At 29.9% G+C, this 21716-nt stretch overlaps 1 protein-coding gene across 6 annotated transcripts in view; it reads left to right on the forward strand.

The window, feature by feature from the left end:
- The window catches only part of LOC117174408 (lethal(3)malignant brain tumor-like protein 3), a 31292-nt gene continuing 9576 nt past the window's right edge, over positions 1-21716 (forward strand). The window contains exons 1-11 of one of the 6 annotated variants that reach the window (XM_033363504.1): positions 1-203; positions 2874-3161; positions 7919-8210; positions 8366-8602; positions 13748-14376; positions 14476-14674; positions 14746-14917; positions 15002-15182; positions 17709-17907; positions 18025-18242; positions 18598-18826. In XM_033363504.1, coding sequence (XP_033219395.1) covers positions 2934-3161; positions 7919-8210; positions 8366-8602; positions 13748-14376; positions 14476-14674; positions 14746-14917; positions 15002-15182; positions 17709-17907; positions 18025-18242; positions 18598-18826 — 2584 coding nt within the window. In that variant the 5' untranslated portion in view covers positions 1-203; positions 2874-2933. Of the gene's footprint in view, positions 204-1989; positions 2600-2873; positions 3162-7918; positions 8211-8365; positions 8603-13747; positions 14377-14475; positions 14675-14745; positions 14918-15001; positions 15183-17708; positions 17908-18024; positions 18243-18597; positions 18827-21716 lie in introns of those variants that run through there. The other 5 variants (XM_033363503.1, XM_033363506.1, XM_033363505.1 and 2 more) reach the window with 5 other exon arrangements.

Here is a 21716-nt window from a genome sequence, read left to right on the forward strand (position 1 = left end):
AAACCGTGACTACGTTTTAAACGTAATTTCTAATGCATTGGTCGTACAGTTCTAGTGAAAAAAGTAGCATTTAAAACAAGAGATCTCTTTATATTTGAGGTTAACGGAAAGAAGTCGAGAAACTTTGTTCCCTCTCAGTAATTTACAATACTTGGCATCTAGGATACGTTAGGCCAAAATTCTCACAAATCACATTTTCTGCTGTAAGTATATACCGATATATATCGGAAACCCGTATTGCACGTTTGACTTATGATAAATAATATATATTTATATACATATTTTTTGCTGCGTAAATATAATTCATTATTTTCTTAATTCATTTTTTAGAATTTTGATTATTTTATGTAACTTTTGTTACTGTTAGATCGAGTTAGAGTAATATTATTGGATATATAAAATTGAGTTGCGAAAATTGTCTGTCACGTATAATATTATTATAATCTCGTCATATTTTGCAAATATACTTTTACAGTACTTTACCAAGTATATTGTGAGATTATATATTGAAATTTTCTAGTTATGTTTTAAACCTTGGAAAATGTATATAATTTATATATGATAAAATTGTTAAAAAGTTTATAAATTAACAGTATAAACAAAACTTATTAAAGGGTTTTCAAACAATTTACTGCCAATGTATAAAAAAGTATATCAACTTTGAACTATTTATAAATATAGTACGAACACTTTTTGCTTATAGTTTTTCATAATATTGTGTATATTTGGTATATTTTAATTTATTGTCTCAATGCTTCAAGCATTTTTTTTTTAATTTAACAAACTCGAATGTGCTTAGAAATCAAAAGGCAACGCAGCATTTTAATCGATAAAAATCGTGCATCTCCCGGCCAGCTTCTCTTTTATTGTTTTGGAGGTTATTATTGGAATGCGCGTATTAGTCTGCTAACACCTAAATTCATTAAATATTAGTAATGGAAGGCAAATATATCAAATTATACAAGATAGTCTACAAACATTTTTGATATGAGACTGTGATAATATGTTACTGGCGTTCGATTAACTTGGAAGTTTTTTTTAGTTACTATATATTTTGAAGAAAGTTCGTTTCAGAAGGTTTAGATGAGGAACGTTCGGAATTGAACCAATCATTGCCGTGGGAGAGCGGAGAGGCCGAACTGCCAAGTTCGTTCATATTCAGATTCTTGGTTTCTTGTTCTCCTGATGTTTTTCTCCATTCGCTTCTTGATTCTTATTAAAAAATCAGTTAAATTTTATTTTTGATCATAAGAAATTCCTTGAATTTTTTTTTTGCATCAATATATACACGGTTTTGACACTTTGACAGAGCTTTTATTTTTTGCGATGTTGAATATCAAAAGATTATATTTATACAATTGCGACTATTTCATCAATGCTCACAATAAATAAAAATTTAACTTTAAAAAAATAAAAGAGGTGCAAAAATGATTTTTTTATTCACTCTTGAATAGAAAAGTCTAGAAATAGTTAAATCCAATTTGAATTTGGCGCCAGAAATGTCAGTAAACGACTGATTAGGTTAGGTTTAAAAAAAAAGTGTAGTTTTAGTGATATGTTCCCACACATTATTTAAACTAGAAAGGAAAATTCTATTTTCCTGGTCCAGGATGAAACCACGTACAAGAAATATAAGTGCAGTCAGTTTTATCAACCAAAATCTCATTACCCTGTTTAGATATAAAAAAGACAGAGTATTTTTGATTCTCTAAGAACCATTGAACCATGTTTGCTCATTTACCTTTAAAATGGAGCCAAAATAATAATAAATTCGATGATTTCAAACGTATCATCACATTCAATGATTTCAAACCACAATCTCGTGTCAAGAAGGAATGTTTGGAATGACGAACGAACAAGTTAAGCGTAGAGGCTTAAACAATTTTTCGATTGGAAGACGTTCATATTGAGTCACGTGGTGCCTCGCAAACGACGAATGAGAGTCACTTTCTCGCTCGCCCCTTCTCGTCTTACTGCCTCTGTGGTGACTGATTGAACTACCGTCTATGCTCTTTTACCGAACGCTCAAACGACGGGTGTAAATTTTTGTTAAAGATAACAGTTTTCGGCGCGTTTCGACAAATTGCAATGATCCGGAAAATCGCGAAGCGACGTCTCCACTTGCATTTGGAAGAATAAGCTTCGTGTTAAATACATTATTTGTTTCTTTGCAACGGAAAACCAATCGTTGCTTCAGTGCCGCACGACTAGATTCACGATGCGCGAGAAACGTTTCAGAAAAATCTTTGAACCAACTCACCTATAATGTTTTACTATGAATGGTGTTTCGTATAAAATTGTGTTATAATAGTATAATGTGATTTTTTATTATTTTTCTCGTAATTCGGAAGTGCAGAAATTTTCACTAACTTGTGGATGTTTGCTTGGCGCGAAATTCAAACTCTGAAAACGCGAGGTGTTTCATTTGGACAATGGTAACGAGATTGTTACCCTTTTCTTTATACGAGACAAGTGTCAACTAGAACTACTTTTATGTGATAAACTCATTTCATGTAAAGAGGATAGTGTTTTGCAGCAAATAGTATAAGTGTGTTTTGGTTTCGATGCCATATTTTGTAAGAGATTTTATGTCTGTCAGGTGGGTTTCCGCGTCAATAATGCGGCGTTCTGATAATTCAATAGTTTTCCCTGTATTACCGACATTCATTACTCATAACATTCTTTGCTTGAATAATCTTAATTTCAAATTTTCGTATTTTTAATTCAACCTTTGAATAAAAATTTGCAGTTTTAGAAAATATTTACATTTTAAAAATTGTACCTTTCTTGAAATTTGTAATTAATTATCCAATCAAAATAAAAATATTTTTACTTCAGAATTTTAAAAAATAGATCTGGTTTGTGATGTTTAGGGCAAGAATTGATGACAATTCTGGGAATAACGACGAGTGTTTTTGATCTATGCAAAAAATATGTCTATCTCCCTTGCTACAATGGAAGAAGAAATAATTGTAGACGATATTGACGATAATGATATCGGATTATATCCGACTGAGAATGCACCGTCTCATATTTCACCTACCACAACCACACTTTTCATTCCCCATGGTAAATTTCGAGCTGGCCATACCACGATTGGGAATCAAACTATGGTGTCATCCTCGGCCTCACAACTTGCTACTATCATTCACCCTAATCAGGTAAGTAAAAAAAATCAATGTTTCCTCATTCCTCTAATGTTTTGAAATTCAATAAAAACTTTTTATTTTGATTCTTCTGAATCTTCAGTAGACGTAGTCTTTAAACAATACATTTCAAGCATTTATTTTTGTTGAGTCTTCTTTTTTTTTAAATAAATTTTCGAATAAAAAATTTATTTTCCAGAAGATTAAAAGATAGAAGTTTTGTTTTTCTTGTGTATACATTAAAGAAATGTTGCAAGACAATAAATTAGCGCGTGTATTTCTCTCACTATATAATCCATAAAATGTCTAAAAATAAATCTTTCACTTGACTCGATATAATATTGGTAATTTTCCTTAGCAGTACTAGAATTCTTGAATATTATATCAGCGTACGTATTTCGAATAAAATGTACATTAACCTGTTTCTGAGAAGCACTACTGCGTTTATATAGCGTTTATTACGACTATAGTAAAATATAACCTCTTCTTCTGCCATGCACTTTCAAGAGTAGAATTTTTTCTTTTATATTTTGTAGAGTATAGTAAAAGCAGTAAAAGTAACCGTTCTTCAGATATGTTTAGTTTCTGTCAAACACGTGCTCAGTCCTTGAAGCCCTATTAATTTTGTGATAGTGTTGGTAACAGTGAGTGGTGCATCTCTTCATATTAAATATAGATTTGTGTTGGCAGATTCACTTCTAACTCACGATGTAGAGGTAGGGATTCTATATTGAATTATATTACTTTTGTAATGTCGGAATAAGAAAATTTGCAGTGAATGTAAACAATCTTTTTTATACTGCATCGATTGCATTTTCTTTCAAACGTGGCGGACGTGACTGCTTTATATTTCAAGTAGTTTTAACCCAATTTCCTTCAAAGTTGCGTAAACGGTGTAAACACGCTATATTTCGCTAAACTATTTGAAGACTTTGACGGTATTTTATTTTGATTACAAATATGACAAAAAATCTTTAATTATGTGTGAGTTTTTCTTTGTGATCGACTTTATTATTTTAAAAAAATTGCTGACATAATCGTGCGACTTATGTCTATCAGTGAATTTTACTTTGCCGTGTTGGTGCAAGGTGCAAGTTAATGAAAGGGCTTTGCAGTTGTTTTCTCTTCTTTTTTTTTATGTATTTTTGTTACGGAAAACCATTTATGGGCAAATTTTTATGCATAAATATACTTTCACATGTTTAACATCGTATAATATTATTTTGTCCTATTTATCATTATGTATACTTATGTTGAAATAAATGATAATTATGGGTATTTTTATTTTGTTTAGTATGCGAGTGGAAATAATAGATAATATTTGTAAAACTACATTAGAAATATTTATCGAACTTAAAATTTTTTGTTACTGAAATGAATATATACTATGTATGATTTTCTTAAGAAGAAATTTTTTTTTCAAAAAAGGTATAAGACTATTTATAATATATTCTTTTATAGTGTTGTATGAAACTGATGCAAATTTTAATCAGTTTGATTATATTATTTATTTGAATTTGCAAACAATTAATAGTGAACTATTATTGGAAAACCCTAAGTTTTATTTTTTTATTCGTACGAATTTGCTGACATTTTTTAAGGTTAGTTTCTCCATTTTACTCAAATAACATTGCAACTTCTTCGAGGCGAAGCTATATATAGCAGAGTGCGTAGTTGCGCGACGCATGAGAACAATCTTGCAACATGATTAAGGTCCTGAAGAAGGTTTACATAGTGAAGGCAGCGGACAAAAGTTCCCACTAATTTTGTTGCAGGTCATTTCTACGCATCGCCGTAACCTTAGCCATTTCGTTTCTTCAGCTCGAAATATAACAAAATTTTTTAACACATTAAGGGGTGATTTATATCGTTTTATAATTGACAAAAATTTAAAAATATCATATTTTGTTCAATAAAAATATTACGATGTATAGTGAGTAAATAAAGTTATTTAAAAAATTCTTTAAAAAGGTAAAAGGTTCAAACTCAATGCAAATGCAAATCAGATTTTGCTGGGAGCGAATGTCCGACTTTTCAAATATCGAAAAACAAAATTAAGCAAATCATTACAGTCTTCACATTTTAGATTCTAAACCGTAGAAGCTTGTATAAATTTTGGGTGCAGGGCTTGAATCGTGCGATTTTTTCAGTCTTTTTTCTGTTATAAAAATGCTACTTTTTCCCAGACGTTCGCTATGTTTAGTTTCAAATTTAATCACATTTAAACTTTAAAATTTTAAATTCAAAAATAGAAACAGTTTTAACGTTTTAATCCATAACAATAAAGATTGAATATTTTTTCATTCGAGCTTTACACTGAGAACATTATAAATTATTAGCATTTGAAATTAAACAATTTCTAATTTCGTGAATCTGTAGTGTAAGATTCAATGTTTTCAAATAGTTGGAAATTTTCAACTCGAAAACGATAAAAATCTTTTCATTTTAAATTCAATTACAATCTTCACCCTCTCCCACCTATTCGCTTAAATGCGAATAAAATTAATTTAACACAATAAGAAAATGCAACTATCTCGGTGGTAAGTTCATTAGTTTTTATAAAAAATTTGACTATCTAGTTAAAAATTTAATTCTTTGGTTGTTTATTCGTATTTTTAGTTGAAATTTGAACTGATTTGTTGAAAGTTCGCCTTTTTAGATACAACTTTTAGCCCTTTAGATTGAAAATTCCTTTTTCATGGTGGTGAAAAGTTTGTTCTCTTTTTTAGTGAAAAGTTAATGCGGGTGAAAATGATCTTTTTGTTGATAATTCAACTGTCTTATAAAAAATTCGTCTTTTTGTTTGAAAATTTAACTATTTGGTAAGAAATTAATCTATTTCGTTGAAAATTTGTATTTTTTGATCGCATATACATCTATTTGATTGCAAAAATATTAATGTTTAAATTTAAATATTGTGTTAAAAAATCGTTTTTTTTTTGGTGAAAACGATCTATTTGTCAAAAAAGAAACTTTTATGGCTGCTATTTCAAGTGTCTTCTAAAAAATTCGCTTTTTCACTTGAAAATGAACGGTTTTTGCGTGAGGCCTAATCTCTTAGCTGTTTGAAAATTCGACCATTTGGTAGAAAATTCAATTATTTGGTTCAAAAGACAACATTTTTTATCAAAAATTAAACTGTTTGTTTAAACATTCGTATTTTTGCTTGAAAACTAATTATTTCTCTAACTAAATTTTTTCGTTAAAATTCGTCTTTCTTCGTTGAAAATTACGTTTTTTCTTTTATTGAAAATTAAACTTTTCTGGTTGATTCTTCAACTATCTTTAAACAAGTCATTTTTTTGGCTTCAACAATGGACTATTTGAATTTTAATCTTTTTTATGGTGAGATTTGACTATGTATTTGAAAATTCAATTAATTTGGCTACAATTCAATTGCTTTGTTCAAAATTGGTGTCTGGCTTGCAAGTTTTTTTTTCATACAGAATAAATATTGTTTATATAACAATTTTACTTAAAAGAGAATTTATTCTCATATTTTCGTGAAAACTCATCCTATTTCCCCTATTTCGAGAGAATTTTTGCTGTAGCGTGTGAATTATTAAAAAATGAATAATTTACTAATTAAATTACATAATTTCAAATTTAAAGCGAATTTAGATTAAATATTAATATTCAAAACGATTCTTCACACAGTTTAAAAGTAATATAAATTATAAACTTCTCTCATTTGGAAATAATTTATGTTAATTCAGTCATTCATTATCTGGTAGTGCTTTTTTATTATATCTAAAAACTTGATGCGACTTTTTATGGAATTTTTACAAAATTCCATGCAACTTTATAATGTTATGCGACTAACGAGACTTTTTTTAAAGCCTTCTAGTTGATCCGAATCCTGCGTTCTGAAATTACAGTTCTACAAATTATAAAGTTTCCTATAAATGTATCATTTCGTTTGATCACTTTTGGATTGTAAACTTTTTATTGTGTAGATAAGGGGATATGAAGGAAGTACTGGCTGCGAAGAGTCACAAAACAAATGTAAAATAAGAGTTGCTACAAGACCTGGAAGACCTGGAAAAGTCATGACATTTTTTAAAATTGTTAATTAAATCTGGAAAAGTCATTGAATTAAAAAGAATGACTGGAAAATACGGAAAAGTCATGGAATTTTGAAAAAAATGACTGGAACTTTTTCAATCGTCTCTATTTCAAAGTATTAATAATTTATTATTTTATAGCCAATTCTATATTTAGAAATCGGAAAAGAAAATATAAGGAAAAGGCAAATAGGAGACAAAGTGTAAGAATTGAATGAAAAGAAATGGAAGATTGCATGGAAAAAGCAAAAACAATTGAAAGATGTTAAAGAAGAAATTCGTGTATTGATGAAATTTTGATACATTTTAATTTAGACAACTTCATTAGTTCTTGCGATAAAAAGTTCAGAGTTTTTTATTTTATTTTTTTTCAAATGTTCTCTTAATATTTGCATAAATAGTTCGACTATAATTGTTTCTAAAGTAATAACAAAAAAGTAATATAGTTATCATTACAGAATACTTTCTTTCACTTTGATAAAAATATAATTGAAAATTGTTTTAAATTCAAAAAAATTAATTGATAAACCATTATCATTGCATTATAGTGTTTTACAATTCAATTTAATTGGCTGAATTAAAGAAAAGTAGACCTGGGATTTTTTCAAAATTCTACCTGAAAAACATATGGAATTTTGTAACCAGACTCTTGTAGCAACCCTGAAAATGATCTTGCCACGAAATAATGCTATATAATTTTGATGTCAGATTGTAGGTGGACAAAATAAAGTATATTTTCAAGGACCTAGCCAGGTGGCCACCTCGCAAAAAGGGCCCCACATAGTTATTCACCGACCGATTACTAGTGTCGCGGCTACTAATAATCAAGGTCAGAAACATATATTGGTTCGAAGATCGAACACACCCACTGCTCAAATTGTTCCACTGAATACGTCTCAGGGAAGTCAGACTCATGCTCAAGCAGGAAAGCATACCTTTGCATATCTCGGAACAATTATCAAGCCGAACAAGACCCGAGAGTCGGTTGTCATTCCAGCAGGTGATTATATGAAATCATCAATATGCATTTCAATTGTGACCTTTATCACTCTTTTTAATATAAAATTTCATAACTTTCATCAGCTCTATATATTGAACATTATTTTTTTTTTATTTCTCTAGGTTGATTAAAGTATCTTTGTTCTTTCTGAATAGGTGGATTGACAACGCAGATTAGTAAGCCAAAGTTGGTTATAACACCAGTTTTGTCACAGCTAAATCCAACTTCAACTAGTTCGCCTGTAGGAACTCAAAGTCGCTTAAAGAAGTCCATGGCAAATCTCCTTCTGCCTGTTAATATTCCACAACAAACCAGCTCTGCAAAGCCAAATATGCTGAATATAAAAATTAATAATGGTCAAATTGGAACTGAAAGTAAAGGGACAATTACTGGTGAGTTGTTTGTAGTAAAAGTAGGACAATTCTTTTTTAAATGTCAGGTGATAAGATAATATATCAGAGTTTATTTTAAACACTAAATTTACATATGATGCTTATTTTACATATGAAAAACGTTCATAGGTTATACATTTAATAAATGTATGATATAGTTTCTAGACTTTATAGTTGTTCCGCCATGTTGTCCTTAATTTTTAAAAATTCCCTTTTTTCTGCCTAATATTGCGCAAATAATGCAAAACATGGGGAAAATACTTTTTTTCCTCTCCGTGCGATATGCATGCATTTGATACTTTATAAATTGGACAGTTTGAAACTAATATTGATAGTAAAGGATCCGAATATAAAACGATCTTCACCCATTCGTTTACGCAATGAAAAGTATTTTATATCAAAGTTAATATGTTAAAAAATATATCGCGAGTAGGTTACCTAAAAGATTTCAATCAAGGCTATGATCAATTAAATATTTTTAATTACTTTTTTATTTAATTGCAATCGTTCGTTTACGAAACAAACTGTATACTAATCGAAAGAATGAAGCTTATAGAATATGCAAGCGTTGGGTTGTCTATTTTTTTCCCATCGTAACTATTGGGTTGGCAGGTATAAACAGGTAAGTCGTCACTAGTATTTTGCACCAATCTGTTCAGGCAATTAACCTTACATCAAAATAAAGATGATTTTATTGCGAACACGATGACATAAGGTTGTCTGCGAAAATCTGTTTTGAATTCCGGTTGTTGTTGTTTAGGGTTTGAACAAATGTGACGGGAAAGTATGGGGGCCTGTAGAGAATTATCGAGCGAAGAATTTCATGTATCAGACATAGGATTTCACACCCCTAACACACCCCCGCGATTACCTGAAAACTACCCTTAATACAAAAAATGCCAATTCTGTACGAAATCGACCGTTTGAAAATTGTATTCTGGTATTTTTGTACTTAATATTATTAACATTTGTCTACTGGAATATTGATTAATATTGGTTCATTAATTTTTAATTGTTTAAACAAATGGAATTTGTTTTGAAAATTCGTTTTTTCCCTTAAAAATTATTACTATTGGTCTAGGGCAATATTTATTAACATTAGTTCATTAATTTTCAATTGTTTAAACAAATGGAATTTGTTTAAATAATTTTTTTTCATTACAAATTATTAATATGTCTAGTGAAATACTTATCAACATTGGTTGATTAATTTTATTTACAAAAATTTTTTGTAATAAAAATTATTATTGTCCTAGTGGAATATCTTACAACATTGGGTCCGATGATAATAAATATTCCACTAGACAAAGATTAGTAATTTCAATTAAAAAAGTATTAAAACACAGTGCTCAAAAGGTCGATTTCATGAAGAATTAAAATTTTTTGTTTCAAGGGTAGTTTTCAGGTACTTGTGAGGGTGTGTTAGGGGTGTCAAACCCATATGTCTGATACATGAAATTCTTTGTTGGATAATTCTCTACAGGCCCCCATACTTTCCCGTCACATTTGTTCAAACCCTAAACAATTATTCTAAAAACTAAAAAAAGTGATTTTTCCCAATGCATTTTACATGCGTTTTAAAACTTGACAACCGGAATTCTAAACAGATTTTCGCAGACAACCTTATGTCATCGTGTTCGCAATAAAATCATCTTTATTTCGACTTGCCTGTTTATACCTGCCAACCCAATAGTTACGATGGGAAAGAAATAGACAACCTAACGCTTGCATATTCTATAAGCTTCATAGTTTCAATTAGTATTCAGTTTGTTTCGTAAACAAACGATTGCAATTTTGTTTAAAAATTCATTTTTGAATTTCTAATTGAAATTTTTTAGGCAAACTACTGGCGATATATTTTCTAACATATTAATTTTGATATAAAATACTTTTCATCGCGTAAACAAATGGGTGAAGGTCCTTTATATTCGGATCTTAAACTATGAGTGAAATTGAATAATTGTGACTTAAATTATTTTAGATTTGAATAACTTTTAGAATAGAAAGTTAAAAAAGGGTTTGGTTTTCCAATAGTTCAAAATTGTGCAATTTAAAAATGAAAACCTTTTAATATCCAACTTCCAAAATCAAATAGATTATGATTTGAATTTTGACTACAAATTGGACACTGTTTAATTTGAGCATTAAAAACTTTTTGGTTTAAAATTAAAATAGCACAATTTTTATTGAGAGATTTAATATTGAGATAATTAACTTAAAAATGTTTAAAATTGAATAAAGCTGTTTGTGAAAAGGGGCCTACTTAGTGTTTTTGGTCATAATGAAATTAAATGCATACGCAGAAATGGCCTATCACATGTCCTTTACTGAATTATACAATAAAAAGTATATTACTAATATCTAATTAATTATAAAATTGATTACCGATCTGCATTGGAAATTTAAAAGTTTAATCAGTTTAATGATCTTTTTTTTTTAATATGTCACTGTCAATCACCCATCAGGCAGTATATGTATTACCATTTCTATAAAATATACCCTGCAGATACTTCTAACCAGTAAAAATTGTAAGTTTTTTTATAGAGAAAGGTGTGCGAACAATTTTTTATGTGTAAACCTTATTTATTTACGGTAAGAAAATATTTTTGTTTTATTTCTTTAGTATATTGTTCATAATATAAGATTTATCGATAAATAATGCTTGATATCTTTTACAGCCTCTGTTTTTACTTTACCTTTGTTAGCAGCTATTTTAAATAATGTTAATATTTTTTATGGTTATGAAAACTAAATTAGAAAATGCAAAGAAAAATCTATCTAAAATATTCAAGTTTAAAAGCAATTCAATTCAATAAATTCCAATTAAGAAAAAAGCTTATTTTAATATATAGAAAATGTAACTGGCGTGCCGAAAATTTTGAAAAAATATATGTTATGACGTAGCAATCCAAATGTTTTTAAAAAATTTCAAATCTCAACGACTTTCAGTTTGGGTATAGCCGAATTTATTTAAAAAAAGAAACATGTTTCTTGGATTTAAATGGCTTAAACTATGTATTAATAAACAATTATACACCATTTTTTAAAAATAATTACGAAGCATGGATCCCTAAGAGTCTGAGAATAAAGGTAAAGATGCTGGAAACTGTAAACTGTACTTAGCATTTTAAAAAAATACAAGAAAACGGGTGGTACATTTATGTACCACTGCCCTTGAAAGGGTTAAAACTTAAAGAGATTTCAAAGAATTTTAAACAAAATATAAATTTGTGAAGATTACAATGTATGTAATTTTTTAATGCCATTCAAGGATTTTAATATGTTTTAAGATAATAAAAACAATTGCTCGAAATTCATATGAAAATTGCAAATAATGTTTCATTTCGTAACAAAATAATTATAAGAGAATATATTTGGAATGATAAAAAAAGAGAAGAAAAATGTTGATGAATAAATAAAAATAAACTAAGTATTGATTTAGAAAAATTCGAGTGAGTTTAAGATATCTAATAAGGTTTTGAGATGACTGAAAAATAATTTAAAACCTGAAAGGATTTACATTTTATTTTGAGATTTTTGAAGATTTTAAACCAAAAATTTAGAAGATTGTTGATCATTTTAAATGGCTTCAAGAGGATAAAAACAATTATTAAAATTTTCGAAGAAAGTTGAAAATGATTTTTTATTTTGAATAATTAATTTCTTATTCCAAAATGTAGAGTTTAAAAATTTTAAAGCGTTTGAAGTATATTGAAAGGTTTAAAGATAATACAGCCTTTTTCTTAAGATACCTGGGAACATTTTTAATAATTTTTTTAATTATAAGAAATAGTTTAAAAAGAATAAGAAGATTTCCAAAGAAACACAGGTTTTGATAAATGATTAGCAACTAAACAATTGCAATTTTTCTATGACTAAAAATAAAAAAATATATATATGTGTGTGTGTGTGTGTAGTATTTTAATTTTAATTTCAGTTTTATAACTTGAAATGAAAACATTTTTAGATTTAAGAGTTCTATTGTTTTAATCACAATGACCGTAAAAATTTCGTGTGGACCGGGAAATGACCGGGAATTTTTTTCCTGAAATAAAACGACCACCCTACTATTGGTGCAAAAATTGTGGAAAATTTTTTATATGCACAGTTTTTACTAGTCAACAGTACTCCCGCTCACTGCGCTTATAAACTGTAGGGGGCCGTGCGAAGCGACGAAGCAAAGTGTCGCACGCTGAATGCCTGACTACACTGACTGCTCTCTCGATTGTTCGCTTGACTGCTTGTGATTGCGTAAAATCTCTCGTTGACTCCTACTGACTCTCACACGATTTTGGAATGGTTTAAGTGATTTTTGCTGATTTTACTTGATTTACCGCTCATTTCAAAAGATCGAATCTTTTTCAAAAGATCCACTCAGCTGCCGCTGATTTCAGATCATGTCACAAAGTGTTAGGCTTGATACATTTGATTTCATGCCGATTTCAAACGATAAAACCCCTTGATTCGAGAGTGAATGGGCCCCTCGGCTTCTATTTTAGGATATCTTCACGTTTTCCTGAGTATGAGTCAAAATTATTTTAGGGTCTGAGGGGGGAGGGGTGATACTAGAACCTATACTGACTCTTGAGACACTATACTCATGTTCCGAAAGTAACCGGAAATGGGTATATTTCATGTTCTAAAAAAGTATAACACGTGCATTGATGGCATCTCCCAATTTTAGATTTGTTTTTCACAAATAACGGTTTTTCATGCAAACGCCCACGTATTAATAAGGTTGATTTTGACTACAAAAAAACCTTCTCTTGAAAGTTATTTTTTATTTATGACCCATACGATCAAGTAGAATAGGCTTCTCTGAAGTTTTTAATCACTTTTGAAAGTAGCTGTTGCTCAAAGGTACTTGCTCAGTAAGTTAGAAATATTTAAACTTGACGTAACTTAAAGAGTAACTGAATGTATGTTACAGGCCACAACAAAATTATAAGTAAGTTGCCAAAAGTCCTACACCTGTAACCTTTTGAGGAACTTTGTTACTTGTAACACGTTACTTCGCAAAACTTTTAAGTTAGTCTAGCCCTTTGTTTAACCGGAGTATGAAATTAGCTCTAAATTTTCGTTTATTTTGTCCCCTTGCTCCTTTGTTGAAAGCATTTTAAAAGAAAAATATCTTTACATTTTCAGTATTACGAGAGTCAAAAACTACAAACTCAACGACGCATCCCCCTCCCTTGCATCCCATCACAAATATTGGTACCTTAGGCAAAGGAGGAAGACAAGAACTCTTGAGTGATAGTATAAAAATATCTGAGAACCCTGACTCTGCCGTTATAACACCCATTCCAAATAAAAAAGAAGATATCAATCCACCGGAGAAGCGGAAGAAAACTATCAGCAACATACTTCGTGGATCGGGTGAAAAGAGAATGAAGAAACAGAGCTTTCCTAAATCGGCTCAAGAAGTGGACATCAGTTATTCTATAAGCAGTCCAGACTCCGAACAAGATAAGGACAAAAAAATGCAGAACGACGATGATATAACTTTGATCAAAGTCGTTCCCAGCGAAGATAAATCTGCAAAATTAAAGTCAGCGCCGGATGATGATATCAAGGTGGAAATAATCAAAACATCGAATAACGAAGACGCAGATAATAATTCATCGGACAGTAAAATAGAAACGAAAATTATCAAACAAGAAGAGTCTAAAGATAGTATAAACTCTTCCAACCAGGCTGCTGATCATAATTTTGATGCTACGAAGGCATTAAATTGGAAAGACGGGGTTGGATCTTTGCCTGGTAGTAGTTTAAAGGTAATTCATACTAATGTATTTTTTAAAGGTTTAATAATCTCTTAAAGGGTTTTATCTTCTCTTTGTATATCAAATATTTCTTATATGATAGTACCGTAGCTTTTTTTACAGTCTGCTTTAAATCACAATGTTCGTATTTCACAGTTTTGTGTGAATGAATTTGGCCTCATGGAAGTGGTAGATGAAGACGAGAATAACAAACAGGACAAAGAGAATGGCACAGGTGATAAGGAAAATGTGTGTCTGAGTCAGAATTCTTCAAAAGGGAGTCCTGTTAGCGTTATTGTTGAAAAAAAGAGTAAGCCATCGTAATCTAGTCACTTTTTTTCTGAGAAAATTTGCTGATGGCTAAACAATAATTTTTTACAGATGAAGATAGGAAAAATCGCGCTTTGCCTACCGACACTTTTTATTGTTGCGAAAGTTGTGGCTGTCATGGCTTGGCAGCAGAGTTTGAAAGTCCTATATCATGTAGTCCCTCCTGCACGGAAGTAATAGAAGCTAAGAAACAAATGCTGATCCGTAAAGATAAAGACTTGAAGTTAGTTTTGTTTATAACATGATTTCCTTTTATTAATTTATATGCTGCGATTATTATAATTATAATATGGCTTTTTTTGCTCAGAGAGATGCGAGCGAAACGAAAACGCAAAAAAATGCTACATGAGCAAAACAAAACGAAAGATGTGGATGAGAAATCAAATGACAAGTCGCAGGATAAAATAAAATATGAGACAGATGAGGATTCGAAAGATACTGTTTCTGCAATCGATGAGGAAAGCCAGGGAGAGATTTCTGAGTCAAAGGTATTAATTTTAAAGTCTTGTTATTTAATTAAGGGGACGGGAAGGAGATTAAAGAGATTAAATAAATGTAATGTAATTAATTATGGTTACAAACTGTAATATACAAGGTGTTGATCACTCTTGAATATTGGTGTACAGTAAACCCCTCGTGAAACTTTTTAATTCTTTTAAATATTTGAAATCTTTGAAATATTTATTGAGTTCGTAACAAGAAGGGTATGTACATAGAAGGCAGATATACAGTAAGGATCCAAAGGGCGAGAAAAATCGAAAATATTTGAAAGTGAATTTTTCCACAATTCTGTGAAATATTTTAAATCTTTGTAATCTGTGAAATTTTTTAGAAATCTTTGTGAAATCATTTAAATCTTTTTAAATATTAAAAATCTCTTAATATCTTTCAAATCTTTAATTTTTATTGAATTTTCATGTATATCGCTTGAAAATTCGTTCAAGTCCTAAAAAAAAATCATATTTTGTTTTGAAAAAAAATATATATTTAAAACTGGCGCAAATATCATGAAGTTAAACACGTATTTGCACTAAGTTTTAAATTGTATTAAGAATCGTCAATATTAGCTGAACAGAGTTAAAATTCAGCATTTATACAATACGAATTAGCCATAAAATATGAATAAAATAATTCTTTTTAAACATCATCCCCATAAGTCTGTTTTAAAGGGTCCTAAAAAACCCACAAATGAAAAAAGAGGTTTTGCGAGTTTTTTGCGCTAATTATGATTTTTTTGTAGTTTGTTGATTGCAAATTGCTTCTAATACATGAAATACTACGTAATACTGATAATTAGATGTTTATATGTTGCGTTTTTTTAATTTTTCACTTTTTTTTTCAATTTTCAAATAGAGTGAGTTAATGTTTAATTAATTTTAACGAAAAAAATTGTTTTAAAAATTTATTATTATTGTTAATTATATTCTCTTAGATTAATGCTATAAAATAGTCTTTTTTAAAACAATTTTTCAATTTATGTCAATGTTTTCCATTAAATTGAGTTAAGTAATTAAAGTTCACAAAATTAATTGTTTAAACAATTTATTATTATGGCTGATAATATTCAATTTGAATCATGCAAAAAAGTTTCGTTTTTTTTTCTGAAATTTTAAACTATTTGTCTACTTTTCACTTAGGATGAGTTATTAATTAATTCAATTTATCAAATAAAATTATTTAAACAAATTATTATTGTTCATAACTATATTATTTTTTAGATACTTCCTATCTAAAGGTAGTAGGTAGATAGTTGCGTTTTCTTCTAAAATATTTAACTTTCTACCCACTTTTTAATTAGTAAAGTGATAAAAAATGCAAGTTAACAAACATTTTTTTAAACAATTTATAATTGTTTATACCTATCTTCTCTTCGAAAAGTGCTAGAAAGTTGCGGTTTTTTCTAAACTCTTAAACTTTTTGTTCATTTACAACTGATCATTTCTTATAACTGTCTTCACGTAGAGTAATGCTAGAAATATTGTCGATTCTGAATAAAATTTACAAAAACGTATTTTTTTCATGGAAATTAAATGCATGAAAATATGAAAAGACAAATTTTACAATGCATTTTTGGACAATCTTAATGTGCGTAGCAGACAGAGATAAAAAAGTATCCAAAGGGCGAGAAACGGCTGAAAGCTACTTTGAAACATTTCTTTGAAATCCTTGTAAAACTTATGAAATGTGTGAAAGTTTTCAAAATTCTTTATGAAACATTTTGAAATTTTTCGCAATCGCTGGAAATATTTACAAGCTTGGAAATCTATGTCAATTTATTACAATCTTTGTGAAATTATTGAAGTCTTTTAAAATCTTCAAAATGTTCGAAATCTGTAAAATAATTAAAATCATTGAAATCTTTCAATCATCTACATTTTTGGTTAAATCGTTTTAATCTTTGAAATCTTCGTGAAATCATTAAAAGATTTGAAATTTACTAAAATAATAATAATAATAATAATAATAAATCTTCATTCATTTCGCAACAAGAAGGGTATGTGCATAGCAGGCAGAAGTATAGTTTAACCGAAAGGGCGAAGTAGAGATTAAAGTTGCTTATAATTCTGTTAAATCTTTGTGAAATCTTTCCAATGTTTAAAAATCGATGAAATCTTTGAAATCTTTATTATATTTTTTGAAATGTGTATAAATTCATTCAAATCTTTGTGGAATGAATGAAATCTTTGGAAAATAATTTGACATTTTTTTTAATCTTGTAAAATCTTTGAAATCCTTGTGAAATCAATCAAATCTTTGACATTTTTTTAAATAGTTGAAATTTTTATGATATTTCTTGAAATCTTTGTGAAATCATTAAAATCTTTAACAAATATTTTGCAATCTTTGGAAAATCAACTAAAATTTTTGTAAAGTCGATGAAATCATTAAAAAACATTTTAATCTTTGTCATCTTTGTGAAATCTTTGTGAAATCTTGGAAATCTTGAATCTTTTTAAAGTTTCCAGAGGTATTCTTGTCAAAGGTATATTTTTCACTTTATCATTTTTGTATAGTATCCATGGCAGACTGGCAAGTTAGGATTTTCCTGGGCAAAGTACCTCGAGCATACGAAAGCTAAAGCTGCGCCCGTCAAATTATTCAAGGATCCTTTCCCTTATACCAAGAATCAATTTAAAGTAGGCATGAAACTGGAAGGAATAGATCCCGAACATCCCTCACGTTACTGCGTCCTAAGTGTCGTAGAAGTAGTTGGTATGTATTCTCTTACAATTAATGTTTCCCTCTTATTCGATAAAATTGTTCATTTTCAACTTCAAACTTGAAATCTAAGCTAGAAAATTCTAAAACTTTGCATTTTTATTCACTTAGGTTACCGGATAAGGTTACATTTTGATGGATACGCAGAGAACTACGATTTTTGGGTCAATGCTGACAGTATGGATATATTTCCTGTAGGCTGGGCGGAGAAAAACAAACATCGATTAGATCCACCGAAAGGCTACGTCGCCAACAATTTCAACTGGAATGCATACCTCAAAACTTGTAAAGCAAATGCTGCGCCAAAAAATATCTTTTCAAACAAAAATGTTAGTACGCACATCTAAAGTTTTGTTCTTGTACACGGAGAGAAGTTTCTGGGGATTAATTCACGACACTGCTCGTTGGTTTTATCACACTTTGGCGTGAGAACTAAAACCTCGGAACCGCTGCTTTTAAAGTATAGGTTTCGAAGTTTCAGGTATTAGGCCACGCTCCTTAGCTCTCAGGTCTCGAATTCTATGCTTTATTTGGATCATAGATTCCGAGACTCTAAAGCACGTAAAACTTGTAGATCTAAAATCACGCGCTTCCGTGAATTAATCTCTTGAAATTTCTCCCCATGTATGTGCGGGGTTTTTTTTTCAAAAAAATTGTTCTGCAATGATTTATTTCTGTTATCAGTCCCTTTTTCCAACTGGCTTCCGAGTGGGAATGAAACTTGAGGCTGTAGATAGGAAACACTCGTCACTCGTCTGTGTCGCTAGCATAGCAGGGCTCATGGACTCGCGGATCCTCGTTCATTTCGACTCGTGGGACGAAGTTTACGATTATTGGGCTGACGCCAGCTCACCTTACATTCACCCTGTAGGGTGGTGTCATCACAATGGTCACAGCCTAACACCTCCAAATAGTGAGTATTATTTAGATAATAACTTACTCGTCTAGAAAGCCTGTTGGGGGTCCCTGTTTAGGGATTCTGTCAAAGTATAATTTTGTATATTAAAATTAGTGAAAAAAGCATGATGCATGGAGGGGAAGAGTTTTTCAACTGCCTGAAATATGTCACGTATTTCGGGAATGGACCCTGATTTATTCCAATTCGGTTGTTACTTTTGGTTAAAGTTACATACGCTAACTATAGAATGAGCCTTGTGGGGCGGGGGGGACATTTCAAAATTAATCCTCAAGTAATTAGGATGCCCACCCACCTGAGAGAAACCCAGAAGATAAATATTACACCGGGAGATTACCCCTATTTAATAATTCGCGCATATTGTAATGTTTGAAATTTCCAATTAGAAAGTAAATGGTTTTCAAAGTGTTTAGAATAATTAAACTTTAAAGCCTCACAATATTTTTGGCATTTTAAAATTATTGAATTTGGAACTCTGAAATGACAACGATTTTTTATTTGACAGAAATCACATCTTTCATTACAAAAATCTATTCAGAAGTTTTAAATCTCACTTGAAACTACATGATATGATGAGGTTTCGAATTTTTAATTTCACAAGATTGTGGTTTCCAGATCAAATATTCAAAATGTTATATTAAAAGCCTTGATGTTGAGTTTTTAATAAAAAAATTTAGAGTTAAAATAAAGCAATAGGGCTGTTGCATGAAATTAGATAAAAAGATATTTTGATTCTTTAGTAGCTGATTATTATATTCTGAGCAGCATTTTCTCATGGAAGTAGAAACAAGTTTTTTTTTCTTAATAAAGTTCGAAAATGTCTCCGTTTGGCGGTATTTTTCACGATACGTATGCATAGGTTATATCTTTCTGTCGTCATTCTTCGCGGGAAAATTCAAACTTTGTAATTAATAATAATTACGAAGAAAAGAATTGAAATGGTCTGCCCAAAAAGCTTCTGCCATTGCCGTCGTGTTTGTATGTTTTTGGGTAAACAAATAAAAATTTTATTTGGATCTTTATCCTCCCAAAAATCCCATCCAGCCACAAAACACTTCTTAGCTAATAATCTACCTTCTTCATGAAATTCGCGACGGCCGCGAAACCTGATTAGTCAGAATTTCGAAATGTAACATGGCGGCTATAGTGGTCTCATTGGTGCTCAGTTGTATATCTTAGTGACGTCACATCTGTTTAAATGTGACCAGACGTAAACTAGAGATTATTGTTTTTTAAAGTATTGGAATCTAAAAAAAATTCTTTACGCCATAGCGTTATTTTCAACTTCAAGTTTCTAAAAATATGTTTATCTCATTTCATGCAACATCCCCATTTCGAATTGAAAAGCTTGATGTTGTACAATTTCAAAAAGTGAAATTATATTAAAGCAACATTATTTGGCATTCTTTATTTTAATTTTAATTTTTCAGTTTTCGTTTGAAATTTAAAAATTGAGTTTAAAATAAATAAGATAAAAATTAAACTATCTAAAATTGATGCATCAATAAATGGATAATTTCGGTAATTCCAAATGGTTACAATTTTAGAGTTCTGAATTTTCATGATGAACGCTACATTTGTTTTTATTTTTCAATTAAAATTGAATTGGTTGAATTTGGAAAGTATAATTACCAATTTAAAAACTATTAACTTGTAAGGGATTTAAATTGGCTTCAAATAATTGATTTTTTAAAACGTTTGAGTATAAAAAGTTTTAATATCACTATTTTTGGTAACTAAATTTTTTTTCTGTTTTAAATAAGGTTCGCATTCGTTTAAGTTTTAACGTTTCGGAGTAGAAATTGTTTTATTGTTAGGGTTTTCCATTTAAAATTACTATTTATTTTGAAAGTTTTTTTTAATAATGCAATTTCTTTTTTCGTTTTAGAAAAATTGATTTAATCAGCCCTAATGCTAAATTATGATTTTATTATGTAATAACAATGTGAAATTCTAGGATTTTAGAAGCTTTGACATTAGGATTGAATTTAGTTGTCAAGCATTCATTGTCTTTGAATTTAAAGTTATTCAAATGTTTTCAGTCCTTAATTATTTAATTTTTAACGCCTTTAACCCTTCGCCCTCCATGTGGGTCATACGTGACACAGGCGATTTTTCGAAGTCGAATTTTATCGAGAAGAAACAAGTGGCCGCATCCCCCCCCCCCCCCCCCCCCCCCCCCCCCCAAGTTACCTCATATGAGGTCAGAATGGATTAAACCGCATAAGTGTCGCGCTTTTGGGCTACGACTGAACACCAATTGAAAACTGCTTTGGTCCTACATGGCGGAGGGTTAATTATAAAGAACATATTTTCAATTCCTCTAAATTATATATAATCCAATTTATAATATTCAACTGTTGAGATATTCCATTTTTAACGTTTTGATATTATCCTATTTTCAAAATTTTAATCTAAAATCATACTTGTTTCGTAATTCTCCAATTCAACTCTTTTTTTCTAGTTAAAATGTTCAAAATTGTCGGTATATTTTTTTAAATTTTAAGATGCTTGCAATTTAAAATTATTCATTTTTGTTTCGAAAATATTCAAATCCGTATTTTTAAATTTGCATATTTTCAAGTTAGGAAATAGAATTCTAGAGACATGAACACGCGGTTTCCACGTGTGCATTTACTGCTAGTGTGTATCAAGTGTGTGTACACCGCTCTGTATTTTTCTCTATTAAGATACAAACATTTCCTTATCCTACTTATTATATGATTCAAAATCAATGGATTATTTGCAAAAAGGTTTGGTGCTGTTTATCGACTTCCGCAATAAATAATATATGCCGAGAGTCGAAAATTTACAAAATAGTGACCACCCTGGTAATTAATGGACGCTTCATTGAATATGTCTTTAAACCTGGCTGAAATGACGAGGA

Source organism: Belonocnema kinseyi, chromosome 6, assembly GCF_010883055.1.
Source record: "Belonocnema kinseyi isolate 2016_QV_RU_SX_M_011 chromosome 6, B_treatae_v1, whole genome shotgun sequence".
Taxonomy (NCBI): Eukaryota; Metazoa; Arthropoda; class Insecta; order Hymenoptera; family Cynipidae; genus Belonocnema; species Belonocnema kinseyi.